Source organism: Gavialis gangeticus, unplaced genomic scaffold (assembly GCF_001723915.1).
Source record: "Gavialis gangeticus isolate Ggan-Ray unplaced genomic scaffold, GavGan_comp1, whole genome shotgun sequence".
Lineage (NCBI taxonomy): Eukaryota > Metazoa > Chordata > Crocodylia > Gavialidae > Gavialis > Gavialis gangeticus.
The window spans coordinates 74,317,589-74,332,472 of record NW_017729024.1 but is presented as its reverse complement, the minus strand read 5'-3'; the positions used below and the strand labels follow the sequence as shown (position 1 = coordinate 74,332,472).

General features: G+C 41.5%; 1 protein-coding gene across 1 annotated transcript in view; it reads right to left on the bottom strand.

Annotated features, from left to right (window-relative positions):
* MAN2A1 (mannosidase alpha class 2A member 1) overlaps positions 1–14,884 on the bottom strand; it is a 305,918-nt gene that overhangs the window by 102,117 nt on the left and 188,917 nt on the right. The window contains exon 13 of the mRNA XM_019517247.1: positions 600–765. Coding sequence (XP_019372792.1) covers positions 600–765 — 166 coding nt within the window. The remainder of the gene's footprint in view (positions 1–599; positions 766–14,884) is intronic.

The window sequence follows — 14,884 nt, the reverse complement described above, 5'->3', positions numbered from 1 at the left end:
CCCAAAAAAAGAATTCTACCCAGCTTCCAAATGAAAAGTATTACTAAGTAAACATATTAGATAGGGACCTATGAAATATTTGATAATTTTCACTCCCAATTTTATGGCCAAACATATATAGTATCTGAAACCCAGTTTTCTTTATAGTATTCTTTTACATGAACTATATAACTTCTAATATGAAGCTACAGCACATAGCAAATGAAAAAAAAAGCAGAAAACAGAACTGATGGTTTACTTTCACATAGTAGGACATGATAATTACCTTAAGCATCTGTTAGAACCAAAACAAGTAGCTGGCTCCTGAACAAGTACCTAACCTGAATACAGCATAATAGAAATGACAACTTGTCTGCAAATCAATATGATGGGAAAACAAGACACAACTGCTCAAACCTTTGAACCTGAAGGGCCCACTTAACACATAAATCACTGTAGATCCTCAATTATCACCATGCTTTTATGGCCAAAGATATACAATATGTGAAGTCCCGGCTTCTTTCAGTATCCTTTTTCATGAACTATGTAGCTTCTAACATGAAGCTATACAGAAAACAGAAAATCCAAAAAAAAAATGCTTTTTATTAAAAGTAACATACCTGATATGATTCATGTGATACTGTAGTAGTTCCACCCCAAACAGCACAAACCTGGACCATAACAAGTTTTCCAGATGGGGATAATACTTTAACTTTGGGTGAATTCACATTCACTGAAACTACTGAGAACCGCTCTTGTTCTGTTGGATTATAAATCAAAAGGTACCTGCAAAAATATTTTTTTTTCCAAATTATCTTTGTGAAAACAAATGTTTATTTTCAAGTTACTGCATTGTTTCCCACTAATTATTTAAGCAGAAACAAGTATTTAAACAAAAATCTGATCACAATAAAAATATTCAGGGTGTAAGCAGGAAACAATGAATAACTAACAACAATTCTTCAAAAGATTTTTAAATGTTACTATTTCTCAATCTTCAGACAGAAAAAGGCATCTTAGGGTACTTGCAAAAGTCCATTACAATTAAACTGATTTTTAAAGCATTTTCATAAACAGTTATAATTACAGCCTAACAGGACAATCTTTGAGGTATTTTTTTTTAAATACTAAATTATTGTACACTGCCTAAAAGTAAACAATTATATTTACTGTACAATTATGTATTAATTTTACTCATCTTATTAGTGAGATTGGTGCAGCAAAAGAATAAAAAAGACAAACTACTGATGTTTTCCAACATGTTAGAAAGAAATCTCTTAGACCTGTTTTAAGAGCCCACTGCTGAACCTGAAAGTTCTGCGAAATCAAACTAGTGATTTGAAAATAGCCAATTGAAGTATACTTTTACTTAGAGTTGATGTATATTTTTTCAAGTGTATAGTTTCTCTCTGCTATAAAAGCAAACCCCTTATCTCCAAAGCCTGAAACCTTTTAGGCATTCCCTACAAGCTAATGGCAATATATAATGGGAAAATGCATGTTTACTTGACGGCCCTCATATGAGCCTAATGTAGGTAATAAGTGCCTTTGTGAGTGCTCTCCTGTTGCAGCAAAGGTTGCATTTGTAAACCAATCAAATTACAAGTTTTTAACTTTTAAGGTAGTAGTTTCCACAGTCTATTGAGCATAGGCACTGCAATTAAGCCCCAGCCCTATATGTGGTCTGTACAAATGACAGCAAAGGCTCCTTCAATACACAGATGGAGATGAGTCAAGTATTGACCAAAGGGAAAGAGAGAAGTCAAACTTCTAAAATGAATTCGTTCTCTTATCTTTCATCAAAGTAAAATATTTCTGTCTTCATCTTTCACATATTTTTCCCATACACCCAACACCTACTATCTTACATGAAAAAACACTTTGATGAATATTATGGAAAGCTAGTAAAACAAAACAACCCCTGCCCATGAATACACCTTAAACTTTCAGTACTTTTTTATGATGTCACTGAGTCAAAGTTATATGCTAACTGTATGCTTTTGCACAGCTAGCCAAGACCAAATACAGCTTCATGCCATACAACATAGAAGCCGCCACACGGTAATGACAAGGGAAAAGTTGACCTATGCGCTAAAGGCCCTCTCTAAACATTCAGGTAAAGATGCAATGGGATCCGATGTGCAATTTACACAATCATGCCTCCTGCCACGCCACACATGCACAGCCGAAAGCGTGATTGTGGGATCATGCATTAGATCCCACCATGCCTTATTGTCAGTCCAGGGGGACCCCAACCCCAGTCTCCCCCTGCACTGGCAAGAAGCAACCTCCTGCAGCTAGGATCACCACACACAACTAGGGCTGGAGGATGCCCACTGTGACAATCTCCCCACTCCAGGGCTACATGAAAACACCAGGGCAGGGGGGGATCATTGCAGGGGCAATCCCCTCCCTTCCCCACAGTCCCACTCCAGGGGTGATCCCCCAGGTCAGAAGGGTGGAGGAAACTCCTGGGGCTAGAGGATCACTATGATCCTCCCACCCCAAGAGTTTCCCTGCTCCTCTGGGGCAAGAGGACTGCCCCTGCAGCAATCCTCCAGCCCCAGGAGCCCTAGGGATCATTGAAGCTGCAATCCCCAGGGTCCAGGGGGTTTCACATACCCACGATCCCTAGGGATCACAACAGCCATGATCTCCAGTGTCCAGGGGTTTCACTCACCCCTGAGTCCTAGGAATCATGGCTGCTGTGATCCCTAGGGCTCAGGGGGTTTATGCTGGGCACAGTACACCCCTGTAGTTTCTCTCTGCAAGATCCTGCTACACGTGGAAATTAAAACTTGACAGCAACCAGCTATAAAGTTAGTATACATTTTCAAGTTCTAACTTTATAGCTGGCTGGAGCTTTTTATTGCATAATAGCTACTTTGCAAATGTAGGTGGTCTCCAGGGGTGCCTACATGAGCCAGGAGACTGCTCTGACATGGGTGTCTGGTGCCACTTGAGTCAGAGAGGGCACGTGCACATCGAGTCGAGGGGGGGGGCACTTCTGGAAGCAGTGCGGCCCCTTTTGTTGGTGGCTCCCTAGCCAGCACTTACTCCTGCCTGCTGGCTAAACAGGGAGTGCAGCCTGGCAGGGGGTACACCGGCACTCAGGGGGTGCACGTGCACCCCCATGCACCTCCTATGTGTTGCCCCTGTGCTCTGACATGCTGTAATTACAGCACATTGGAGCAGACTTGATTAATTGAGTCTGCTGGACTGTGGTAATTACTGCACTCCAGTCAGCCACCACTAAAAATTAACACTCAGAAAAGACAGCACTTCAGCAATTCTACAACTGCACAAACCAACCTCCTTCAGGTCAGAGGACAACTCATGGACCTATCCCAACCCACATGGAGGCAGTCTGCCTTCATGTAGCATTGCCATAATCTAGCTATCAAGCAAAGATTTAGAATAACTACCAATCCAGAGCACTTCTTCGTGGCATTGCCACAGGTAAGCTCTTACAGATCATTCTCCTGAAAACTGCTAAAATGTCTCTCCTATTTCTATTTGCTTGTAAGACCCTGAAAGAGACAAAATTAGTGAGAACATTTCACCACAAAAACAGTGAAGGTTGCTTAATCCAACATTAATGAAACTACTTTTGTAAGCCCCCCTTACAGGGCAAGACAGTGCTGTTTAGTTTATCATCATTAAATTTAAAACAAGAAAGATGACTAAAAGTAGAAGTTCTCTCTTATTGTGTACATATATAATATCCAACGTATGGGAACCCAGATCACGGTTGGTGCCTTTATGTGTTACTGCAACATAAATGACCACCTTGAGAGTCTTCAAGGTAAAAACACTATAGATCCCTTGGAACCAAACCATGAAACGTCATAAATTTTGCATCAACATTATTTATGCAAACCTATAGCGACAGAGATGTTAACGCAATTACTGAAAATAATTTCAAAGTTATTTTAAGATAAATTTTACTGGCAAAATAAAATGTAAAAAATGCACATTACAAAAGATTACTTATCTCTAAATCTACTCCTTAGAAAAATACCTGTATGCAGGATTCTCATTAGTAAGCCTTGAGCTCCCAGCAGGAAGGCAAAATTAACTAACTTTAAATATACACTTCAGCAAGGCATCACTCAAAGCCTTTCTGGCTCCCTGGTCAGCGTATGTTAATTATCTTTCAGTTCCACCTTCTAACACATAACCAATTAAAAATGTATCTTATACAAACAAAAGACATGAACATTAAAATATCAGTCAGAATGGAAGCTATAAAAATCAGTGTGTACAAAAATCGTATTAATTAAAAATGTTTTTATAGTGGGGTTAATGAATGACAGTCCTGCATGGTATCTTCAAAAAAGCAGAACAAGTGTAATTTTTTTTTAGTATATAAGATTTCTTACTCTTTAAAACTATATTAAGAAACATTGGAATTTAAAAAGAAATGAATTGAAACACTGCAACAGCCAGTCATAAGAAGAGAGTTCAATACCCAATAGGTAATAGTCAAGATCATCCTTTTTTTCTATAAAACATATTTCAAACCTAATTCAAATGGCATATCTAGGATATGTCCTCACGAAAACAAGTATGACTATATTTTACACGCCTTAAAGTAAAAGTAATCTGAAAACAAATAAGCCCTCAAAGCCAGGCTTTATGAAACAGAGAAGTAAAACTGTCTTATACAACAAATACAAGAAATATCTTGTAAAAGTATAAAATAAACGCCTTCATATAACCAGGATTGAACCATTCTTGAAACTGGCAGTAGAAGCCACTGTACCTCTGACAAAATAACCAAGCATGTTGTTTGACTTGTGGTTAGTCAAGTTTATAACAAATTCATCTAGATAATCTTCTACTGATCGTGTTAATAAGAATAGATATCAGCACATATAACAGTCGAATGGGCCTTGAGGTCTTTTCTGCACTCACGGGAAAACCACAAGGATTATGCTATGTCAGACTTATGAAGAACCATCTCACCTGTAAGAGTGAGAAGGTCATTGACAAATAATACACCCATTAAAGTGGTGTTTCAAAATACCACTGTAAAAAGAAAACAATCTTGTATTAGATAACAGTGCCACTTTACTCCTGTAAAATTTCCCGTAAAGGTGAATCCACTCTTAGAGACCACACTCATCATGCTATTAATTCAACACCACCAGGAAAATAGCTATCCTATTAAATTAAATTAAAGCACAGGGATCTAATTAACCTAAAAAGGTGGTTTTATCAGCTCTATGAAGACTACTTTAATATCTCATAACACTAGAAGCATTTTAATGGAAGGATGCGAAGCCACATATAAACCTGGCCATAAAAGGCTGAAGGGAGACTTTCTACTTCAGTGAAAATTCATATATGGTCACAATAGCTACCAAACGTATTTGGAGAACGTCAGTCTGAGTTACAGTCTTAGGTAGGTGATGGAGCAGGTCAAGAAGCTTTTTGGTAAAGTACTAACCTGGGCTTGCTGCCACCATGCTATAAGCTGTTTCTGTTTACATTCACAAACTCTCCTGATAAATGGTTTCTGAGAGACCAAGAGGAAATAAGCTACCTATTTAAGAGCTTCCATCTACCCAAGCAGAAACCAGGATGTCAGGGAAAGAGTTCTTATGGAATGGCCTGGGGCTTCTTGATTGGAAGGAATCACCCAGTGTTGGACTCTCAGGAGGGGGTCACAGCAAGACTATTTGCAATAGGAAGAGACCAATACCTGTGTGGCCATGTATATCCTTAGGAGGATTTGCAGCAAGGCACATTTAGGTTTTCAGCAAGGGAAGTTTAGATTAGATTAGGGGGGGAAAAAAAACTTTCTTACTAGGAGGGTAGTAAAGCACTGGAACATGCTAACCAGAGAAGTTGTGGAATCTCCATCCCTGGAGGTTTTTAAGACTCAGCTAGTCAAAGCCTTGGCTGGGATCTAGTTAGGGATGGTCCTGCTTCGAGCAGAGGATTATGACCTCCTGCTGTCCCTTCCAACCCTATTTTTCTATGATTCTATGATCAACTTTCTAAGTTTTGTTACCAGTTACCCCAGATCGGCATAGACAAGATTTCTCTTCCTCAGCAGTTCTTAAAAAAGTAATAAAATAAAAATAAATGAAGGCCTTCAACCTTTGTCTCCTACAAGGCTGAATGTATCTATGCTTGCTACATTTTAGAAGTGGAGTCTGATAGGCGAGTACTAATAGCAGCTTAGCTTTGTAAAACCACTCAGCTACCCAGGCATAGGGGCAAGTAAGTAATCGATATGAGATTGAATCAAAGTCCTTCAATGCTCAGTTCTTCTGAGCTCTCAGGACACAGATGTTATTATACACACACACACACACACACACGCGCGCGCGTACAGTACTAAGAATTCTAAATCTTAAGAAGCCAACTGCATGCTAGTTTTCTTTTTAAAGTAGCAGTGAATTGAATTCAGGGAAAAAAGTCCTGAATTGCCTGAATTTTTTTTCCTAACGACTGTAGTGAAGTATTTAATGAGTTTTGTTTCACCAGTGGCAGACTTTTAGCACTCTTTTTCTCTCTAAAGAAGAATCCTGATATCTTGGTCTACAGCAACCTAGGAAAATGAGAAAGTTCCTATATTGTCATACTTCTCCAACTTCTGCACATAACAAAATCCAAATTAAAAGTAGATAAGAAAACCATTTGTTTCCCAACTATTTAGAAAGCTTTTTCTTCTCAGAACCTCAAATTTTACAAAACCTGCAAGATTCCTTCCTTTTTTAAAAGAGTATAAAACTCTCTTTTCATGAACCTGTAGCCTAACACTTTGTCTAAACAACAGGTTAGATAAAGCTCTGGAGAGTAAATTGGGATTGCCATGCTGTCTGAAACAAGAATTAAAGCACCTGGAATCAGTTGAGGGTTGAGCTGAAAACTACATTTTAACTACATTTTTTCTATACTTTCCTTTATCTATGAAGGAATTGTGTGTTTCTATTATGTAACACTAAAACTGGAATGGATCTAGGGCAGGCATGTCAAACACACAGCCTTTGGGTTGTATCTGGCCCATGGAGCCCCACCATCTGGCCCCTAAGTCTAATCAGACCCACACAAGGCAGAGTGCAAGCCTGTGCTGCAGGACTGGACTGGGCCCACAGACCTCTTTCCTCTTCCCCAGCATATCTGATCCAGTGGCTACTTTGGCTCAAATTCCAGAGCAGCTGGAATGGGCACCACATGCATCACAGTCCAGAGCTGCTGGGTTGGGCGGCACATACAATGCAGTCCAGCTGAGACAGCCACTACATGCAGCAGTCACTCTGGTCAGACTGCATCACGCGCTGTGCCCATTCCAGCCACTCCAGGACCTGCGTCTCAAGTAGCACAGGTCCCAGACCAGATGGAGCAGCCACCAGATCAGATATGCTAGGGGAAAGGGGCCTGTGGGCACAATCTAGCCCAAGAACTGGTTTCATAGCACTTCTCTGTACCACAGGGACCAGATGAGTTTGACACCCTTGATCTCCACACCAGAGCACAACAGGGAACGGGGATCAGTGTGCCAGAATACCACAGTGCTTTGTTTGCAACCCTGCAATGTGGCTCCTCTATGGCCGACTCCCAAGTCTATCGCCTTGGTGTCACAAACCATTTCCCAGATGTGACCTTAAGCTTTTCAAATGGGTGTAAAGACATGCCAAAGCTACCATTTTCTGGAACAACAGCCCAGACACTTTGCTTCTCAGTGCAAATACTCAACTACCTGCCCATCCATGATACAAAACAACTTATACCACACACAGTAGCTACATCTGTAAAACACTCCACCAACTGGAAACAAGTGGAGTCCCAGACCTCCCCTCCACCTAGAGTAAACAGATCATGGCAGAGATGGCAGCTCACAGGCAAAACCGATACTAGCATGGACGACTGGTGATGCCTTAGTCAAGGGGGGTCCAGCCAATTGCTGCGGCCACTTCCGGAAGTGACTGCAACCACTTCTGGGAGCACCACAGCACTCCAGTCCCCGGCCGGCGCTTGCAGGGGGGGCACCGGCACTCCTGCCTGCCCCCCCTACCCACTGCCTAAACAGTGAGCATGGCCAGTCAGGCGGTGCACCGGCACTCAGGGGGTGCATGTGCACCCCTGTACACCCCTTACGTGTCGCCACTGGATACTAGCATCTTTTCCAGTCTGAAATGATGATCCTAATAGCATAGTTCAAGAGCATGTGATGTCAACCAGGTCTTTGAGGTCTGTGAAGCCACATGCTTCTACTACCAAGGAACACTTGCACTCTAAGTGAGGATGCCATTAGCAAGTAGACCCAGACAAGCGTGGACATTTGGTTTTCCAGGGACAACTAGCAGAGGGACACCTTCTGTCACTGCTAGTTGTCCCTAGAGAATGTCTGTGCCACACACCCTCTGGTGCATGGCAGGTTACCCCAGCTGGGGTAGGAAAGGCTCGAGCCAGTAACTGTGCTGGCTCCAGAACCCTTACCTGGAGTCCTGGGGGCCAGGGAAGCTGCAGCCGCACTGCTCCTGCAGCTTGGAGTCTGGCTGGCAGCCAGAGTGTGGCTCTGGCTGGCCAGGCTCCAGTTTTGGGCGGCGCGCACTGCCCCCACATGCATCGCTCTGCTTTTTCTGTGCAGATTTTTTTGACCCCTGGATTGCAAAGACTCCAAGAAATATATAATTTCTCCAAGGAAGGAAGCCTAGGGGAGAGGCAACCTTTGAACCCAAGTAGTATTTACATTTGTATTTAATATACAATATAATATAAATGTGCGTCACCCAGATGGTCTTATAACTACAGAAATCCTTTATGAAAGTGAATACTTGCTTGGGAAGTAATACACCTTCTCCCTAACTCCTATGCTGATCATCAGTCCCAATGGCTTAAATCTTTTCAGAAATTCAAGCCATAATGAAATCATGAACAGCTGAACAGGAAGAACAACACTTGCAATGAACTACAGACCTTTCCCCCTCTATCACTTTCCCAAACTGCTGGAGGCTCATGTGAAGAAAAGGGAAGACAGAAAAGGATTGGGGAGATTCACAATTTTAGAGCACATTCTATCCATTCAGCCCCTTAAAATTACAGTTTTAAATATGCTAGGGAAGATTTGTAGCCTATACCTCAACCATGACATCATGCCAGAGGCAAAATGAGGAGGGGGAACTTTGTTGAATTTCATCCTGTTAATTTCAGAATACTTCTCCAATTTATCAAGATCATTTGCAATTCTGATCCTACCTTCCAAAGTGCCTGCAACCTCTCCCAGCATGATGTCACCTGCAAATTTGATCAGCATATTCTCTGTTACATTATCCAAGTCATTAAAGCAAATACTGAATTGTACAGAACCAAGGACAGATCACTAAGGTGCTAACAGTCTGACTGAAAAAGAAACCACTGCTTCTTTCTGTTTTTGGCCCTTGGTCTACTACTTGAAGGGAAGGACTGTGCTTCTTTTATCTTCTCACCTGGGCACTGAGGGATAGGAGACCTGAAACACAATATCTAGTATGGGTTATCTGCCATATTTACTCAAATCTAAGACAAGCCTGAATTTAAGATGAGCCCCCAGTAATTAAATTTATGTATGGAAAATGTATAAAGCTGTTATAATTTCCCAGGTATTAAATCTAATTATGGTAGGGTTCCTCTCTCCACCATCACCCGACTCCCCCTTCACTGCTACACTAAAGAAAACAGTGGCAGGGGAGTCAGGTGATGGTGGAGAGAGGAAGTGTCAGGGAGCCCCTTTGCCCTCTGTCCCCCATACTTCTTCCCTCTGCAGCCTTCCTGACCCGCCATCTGCGCCCTCCCCATCCCCAGCTCCCCAGTCTCTGCTCCTTTCCCCACCATCTCTGCCCTTACCCCCTGCTCACTGAGAGACACTACTTGAGCTTTGTTCCCTGCTGGGTCACAGAGTGCAACACACAGAAACAGCCCTTGCCAGGCTATGCAGCAGTGGCAGCACTGCTTACTGGCTGAGCAGAGGGTGGAGTTTCCCTGTACTCCATGCCTGGGAGGAAATCCTACCAAGCTGGAGCCAAGCTGTACCTGACAGTGAGAGGGGAAAGGGGCAAAAGTAGGGGAAGAGGGGGCAGAAGCTGCAGAGGACAAGTGGGGGGGGGGGAGGCAAGAAGCTGCAGGCTGCTGTGGGTCTGACTCTGGCCCCAATCCAGGCTCAGGGCCAAAGTCAGAGTTGCAGCAGCTCCCTGCCCCCCCGAACTTCATATGTAAATTCAAGACAAGGAGCTTCCTCCCCCATGCTGAAAATTTCATCTTAAATCTGAGTAAATACCTACTGGCAACAACACTGACAATGCTTTACTATTCTGGGGTTACAGTAAAAAAAATGTGGAAGTCTCTTACCCTTCCAGGTTATTAAAGCTGACACTAAATTACTTGATTTTGCTTTGTCAATCCAACAGCAAACATTAACTTAATATTAACCTACTTTGTCTTATTTTTTGATGATGTTTTTAACACTTTTTGGATGACAAGTTTAGACTGATTTCTTCGCCAATGGGGCATTGTACAGATTAAAGCTCAGATTTTACTTCTGCCTACCTGACACCTAAGACTTAGCAGCTATTTGTACTAGATTTGAAATAATGTATTATTATTCATCATTATTTATCCAGAAATATGTACTAGATTTGAAATAATCCTAATGCCATTCAAGGCGTCTCTCCCAGTGGAAGAAACATGTGCATTCCACCCTGCACATAGCTCTCCTACTTTGGCAATTGGTCTGAGAGAGTTGCCTACAGGAAGCAAAAAGGAAATGCATGGCCCTGGTTGGGAGGAGTTCACATTACATACCTCCATCATTTTAGGATCTTATTTTTCTGTAGGGCCAGGGGTAGAGATGGACAGACCCACTTTTAGCTTAATAGTCTAGTGATTGTAACACTTTCCTAGGATGTGAGAGACCTGAATGCCATTCAGGTCCCTGACAGATGTTCACTTTAAGATATGATGGGCTCTAATTCTCAGTACCAACAACTACACCTCTTGCCATGCCATGGCAAGATGCACCATTTTAGGATCAGGAATTAGAACCTAATCATTCCTTTCTTGCTGGTGAGTGGGAGCCCAAGCTCAAAAAACCAAGATGAAACCAATCAGCTGATTAGCAGCTGGGGCTGGGAACCAAACCAGTCCCTGGCCCAAGCTGACAAAGAGCTTGGCACACAGAAAGTCTGGCACTGGGTTGCCACAGCCTGACGCCAGGCTCTCTGTATACCAGGAGCTGTATAAACCCTGTGTGCCACCCAGATAAGCAGGATACAGGGCTTATACAGCATCCCCCACATGGGGAGCCCAGCACCAGGCTGCTGCAGCTGGGCAGCACACCGGGCCACACGCTCAGTTTAAGGTTAGATACCAAGCCACAAAGCTATTCCACGTTATATGTGGAATAACTTTGTGGCTCATTTACTGTATTATAATGTCTTAAATTGACTTGCACATATGTCTGGGTTACTATTGAAAGCACAGTTCACTTGTTAATTGCGTCTTAAAGGTAAAGTGTGCTGAACACCTCAGGCATTTCAGAAGAGAAACAGGATGCAGGCTTATATTGAGTTTAGGTCAGTGATCTGCTAACAATTTCAAATTAAATCAAAAGTTTGCTTTAAACTAGATCAAACATGCAGCTATATAATGACACTGTTGTAACAGTTATAATATCAAGTTCTCTAAAATGTCTATCCAGTTTGAGATACCAAAACAGAAGATACAGATAACACATGGAAACAATGTAACATCAAAATGATGGTAATATATCAACTCCAACTAATCTTCCCACAGGTATCAAATGTCAAGATCTAAAATTGCTATGAATACAACAGATAAAAGGAACCCGTACCTTTGATGACATACTCATACTAAAAATAGTTTTTGTGCATTTTTAAGAGCTTGTTAGCCTTTAACATACCTAGCATAAACAGATTTTTTGGAAATATTTTTTCATTCCCAAATAAGAGGACATCTTCCAGGGTAAAAAACAACAGAAATTTAAATTTGATAGTGTGAAAACACTTGCAGAAGAATGAATATACAGATCTAACATTTAATTTCAAGTCAAAGGAAGTACAAAACAGCACCTTGCTTTAATAAGGTGGATCAATAAAGACAGCACCAGAATCTATGGTCCACAGATCAAATTCAAACCAATTTACTAGCACAAGAAAAAATATATATTGTCCACAAATAACAATTAGCATCATAGGAAATCAGCATGTCATAGGGACAGAAAACCAGAGTGTAATTGATAGGAAAGTGATTTTAATAAAATTTAAGGGATTAAATGATTAATTTGGAAATCAATCAAAATATTAAGAAATAAAATTTTCACCATCTCTAAAAGAAGTAATAACTGACAGAATCTGATTAATGTGAAATGTATGTTTACAGACAAATAATTTTTGTGAGAAACAAAGCAAACCCATATTTTAGCCTTTTTTTTTTTTTTTTTTTTTTTTAAAAAAAAAAATTTTTGTGAAAAAAAAAAAAAACCCCTTTTTTAGCCTTTTTTTTTTTTTTTCCCAAAAAATTTTTTTTTTGAAAAAAAAAAAAAACCCCTTTTTTAGCCTTTTTTTTTTTTTTTTTTTTTTTTTAAACCATTCCTGCAATGTCTGTCCTAACAAAGCACCTGATCAAGCCCCTTGGATCTCTTCATAGGAACAAATAAACCCAACCAACATGCATATCAGATTTATCTCTAAGATGTCACAAAGGCCTGTCTGGCCACACAGTAAAAGAAGATAGAAAGTAGGCAGGATATAGGCATATAATTCATGCCTCTAGCCTCAAGGAGAATCTCTGATGGCAGCAATATAGCCTTGTGTTTTGTATCAGTGGAAATCATATGTAGAGGTAGAGAAACGGAGCTGCCAGATGACAGAGCCATGAAAAGAAAGGAAAAAAGGAAAACACTAACCTCCTGCTGATCTCATAGATCTCTGCACAGATCTCTGGGGATCAGTCAGTATTCAACATGGGTCCAATGGCCCTTTTTGTGAAACAACAAGTATGAGAATACCTGAGAGGCAACATTTTGAGACTTCGTCATCAGAAAGCCACTTCCCAAGATTCTTCCATTCCCATGAGACAATTACAGTCCAAGAAGAATAGATATTTTCTAAGATTCAACTGTTCACTCTCTCTTTTCAGAAATCTACCCAAGTCATTTGTTAAAAGGAGAGAGAGAGAGATATGTAACTCAGATAAGGCATATATTATTTTTTCATTAGATAAGGTTCTTATTTGCCTTCTTCAAAAGAAGCTAGCCATTCATCCTTTATGACATAACACGGAAACAGAAATAAGATTTGGGTGACATGAAGTAGCCTTATTATAACAATAACTAGCAAGTCCTTCCATCCAAATAAGTTGACATCATATAAGATCTAGAAAATTATTTAGAAATAGCCATTATTAGTCTGTTGAGGCCTACCTTCACGCAAGGCAATTGCAACAGGCAATTTTGAGACACAAAACACCTTCAAGAAAACAACACTCACAGTAAACACAGACACAGTGGCACAATAAATCAAAACTATAGGTTTTGAGAAAAAAAAAAACACAAGAGGCCAACATCAACCTAAGACAACACTTTCTCTAAATGTTATGTACCTACTATACAATCGAGATACGAGTACTTCCTATGACTTGGATGCATTTCTAGTGGCACATATATCCTATGTACCAAAACTACTCTCCAATTAAGGATAAAAGGATTAAGTCCAAAGGCACTATTTTAAATTATTCTTTTACCACAAAGTTGTGAAGTGTTCTGAAGTCCAAGATGGGCTTGAAGCCCCCTGACTTTTTCAGGATCAGGAAGTACCTTCACTAAAATCCTTTCCTTGTTCCTCTTGTAGTGCAGGCTTTATTAATCTGCATTTAGAAGGGAAAAAAAATCTGGTTCAGAAGAAGAGAAGTTTTTAAATATGCCATATCACTTCAGTCTGCACCCTGAAAGCCTTGAACTAACTAAAGTATTGCCTTTAGAACCTCCAAAAGAAAGGTTGATAGAAACCGCCAGGGTCTAAAACATGAGACACTGTATACCAGGGCAGGCAATTATTTTAGCTGGAGGGACACTTAATGAGTTTTGGCCAGCTATCGAGGACTGCAAGGGTAGCCCTGCCCCCTGACAGGTGCCCTGCCCCCTAGTCACCATTTTGGGACCAGAAGTCCTGCCCCCTAACCTTTGCCACCAGAAGTCCCTCACCTTGCCCCCAGAAGTACTCCTTTTGGCAAGGGGATTTGCCATCTTGGAACCAGAAAAAACCCAAATTGTATATTAAAAATCAAACATCCACAATAACATATTTTAATTTTTTTTTAAATCTTGATTTGTGTGCATTTGCATCATGTATATACAGGTGACTGCATAATAGCTCAAAATGAAGTCTTTCTATTGTATACTGCAGGGAGTGTGGATGGGTGGGTGTATGTGTAGATGTGGATGTGTGGGAATGGGGAGTTTCTGAGGATGTGTGGGTGCCTGGTGGGTGGGTATGGGGTTTGTGGGGGGCTCTGGAGTGTGGCTAGGGGACTGTGTGGGGGTGGATGTGGGGTGTGTCTGGGGGGCGTGGGTGCATGTGTGTTGTGGGTGATATTTAGCAGGGAGCAGGGCTCCCACCAGAGGAACGGAGGTGTGTGTGTGGGGGCGGGGAATGCATGTGGGCAGGGGTGAGGGAGGGTGTGGTTGTGGGGGAGGGTTTGTGGGTATGGTGGGGTGTGCATGGGAGCCACTGCACGTGCTCCCCGAGTCTGTCAGCACCTGCCACACAATAGCTCAGAGCCTGCGCACCATGCTGCACCTGCCCACCACCACCACCAGAGGACAGCCCCAGCCCTCCCCTCTGCCTGCTCTGAACTCACCCCAGCAGGACCAGGCCAGCCAGAACCTATGCACACA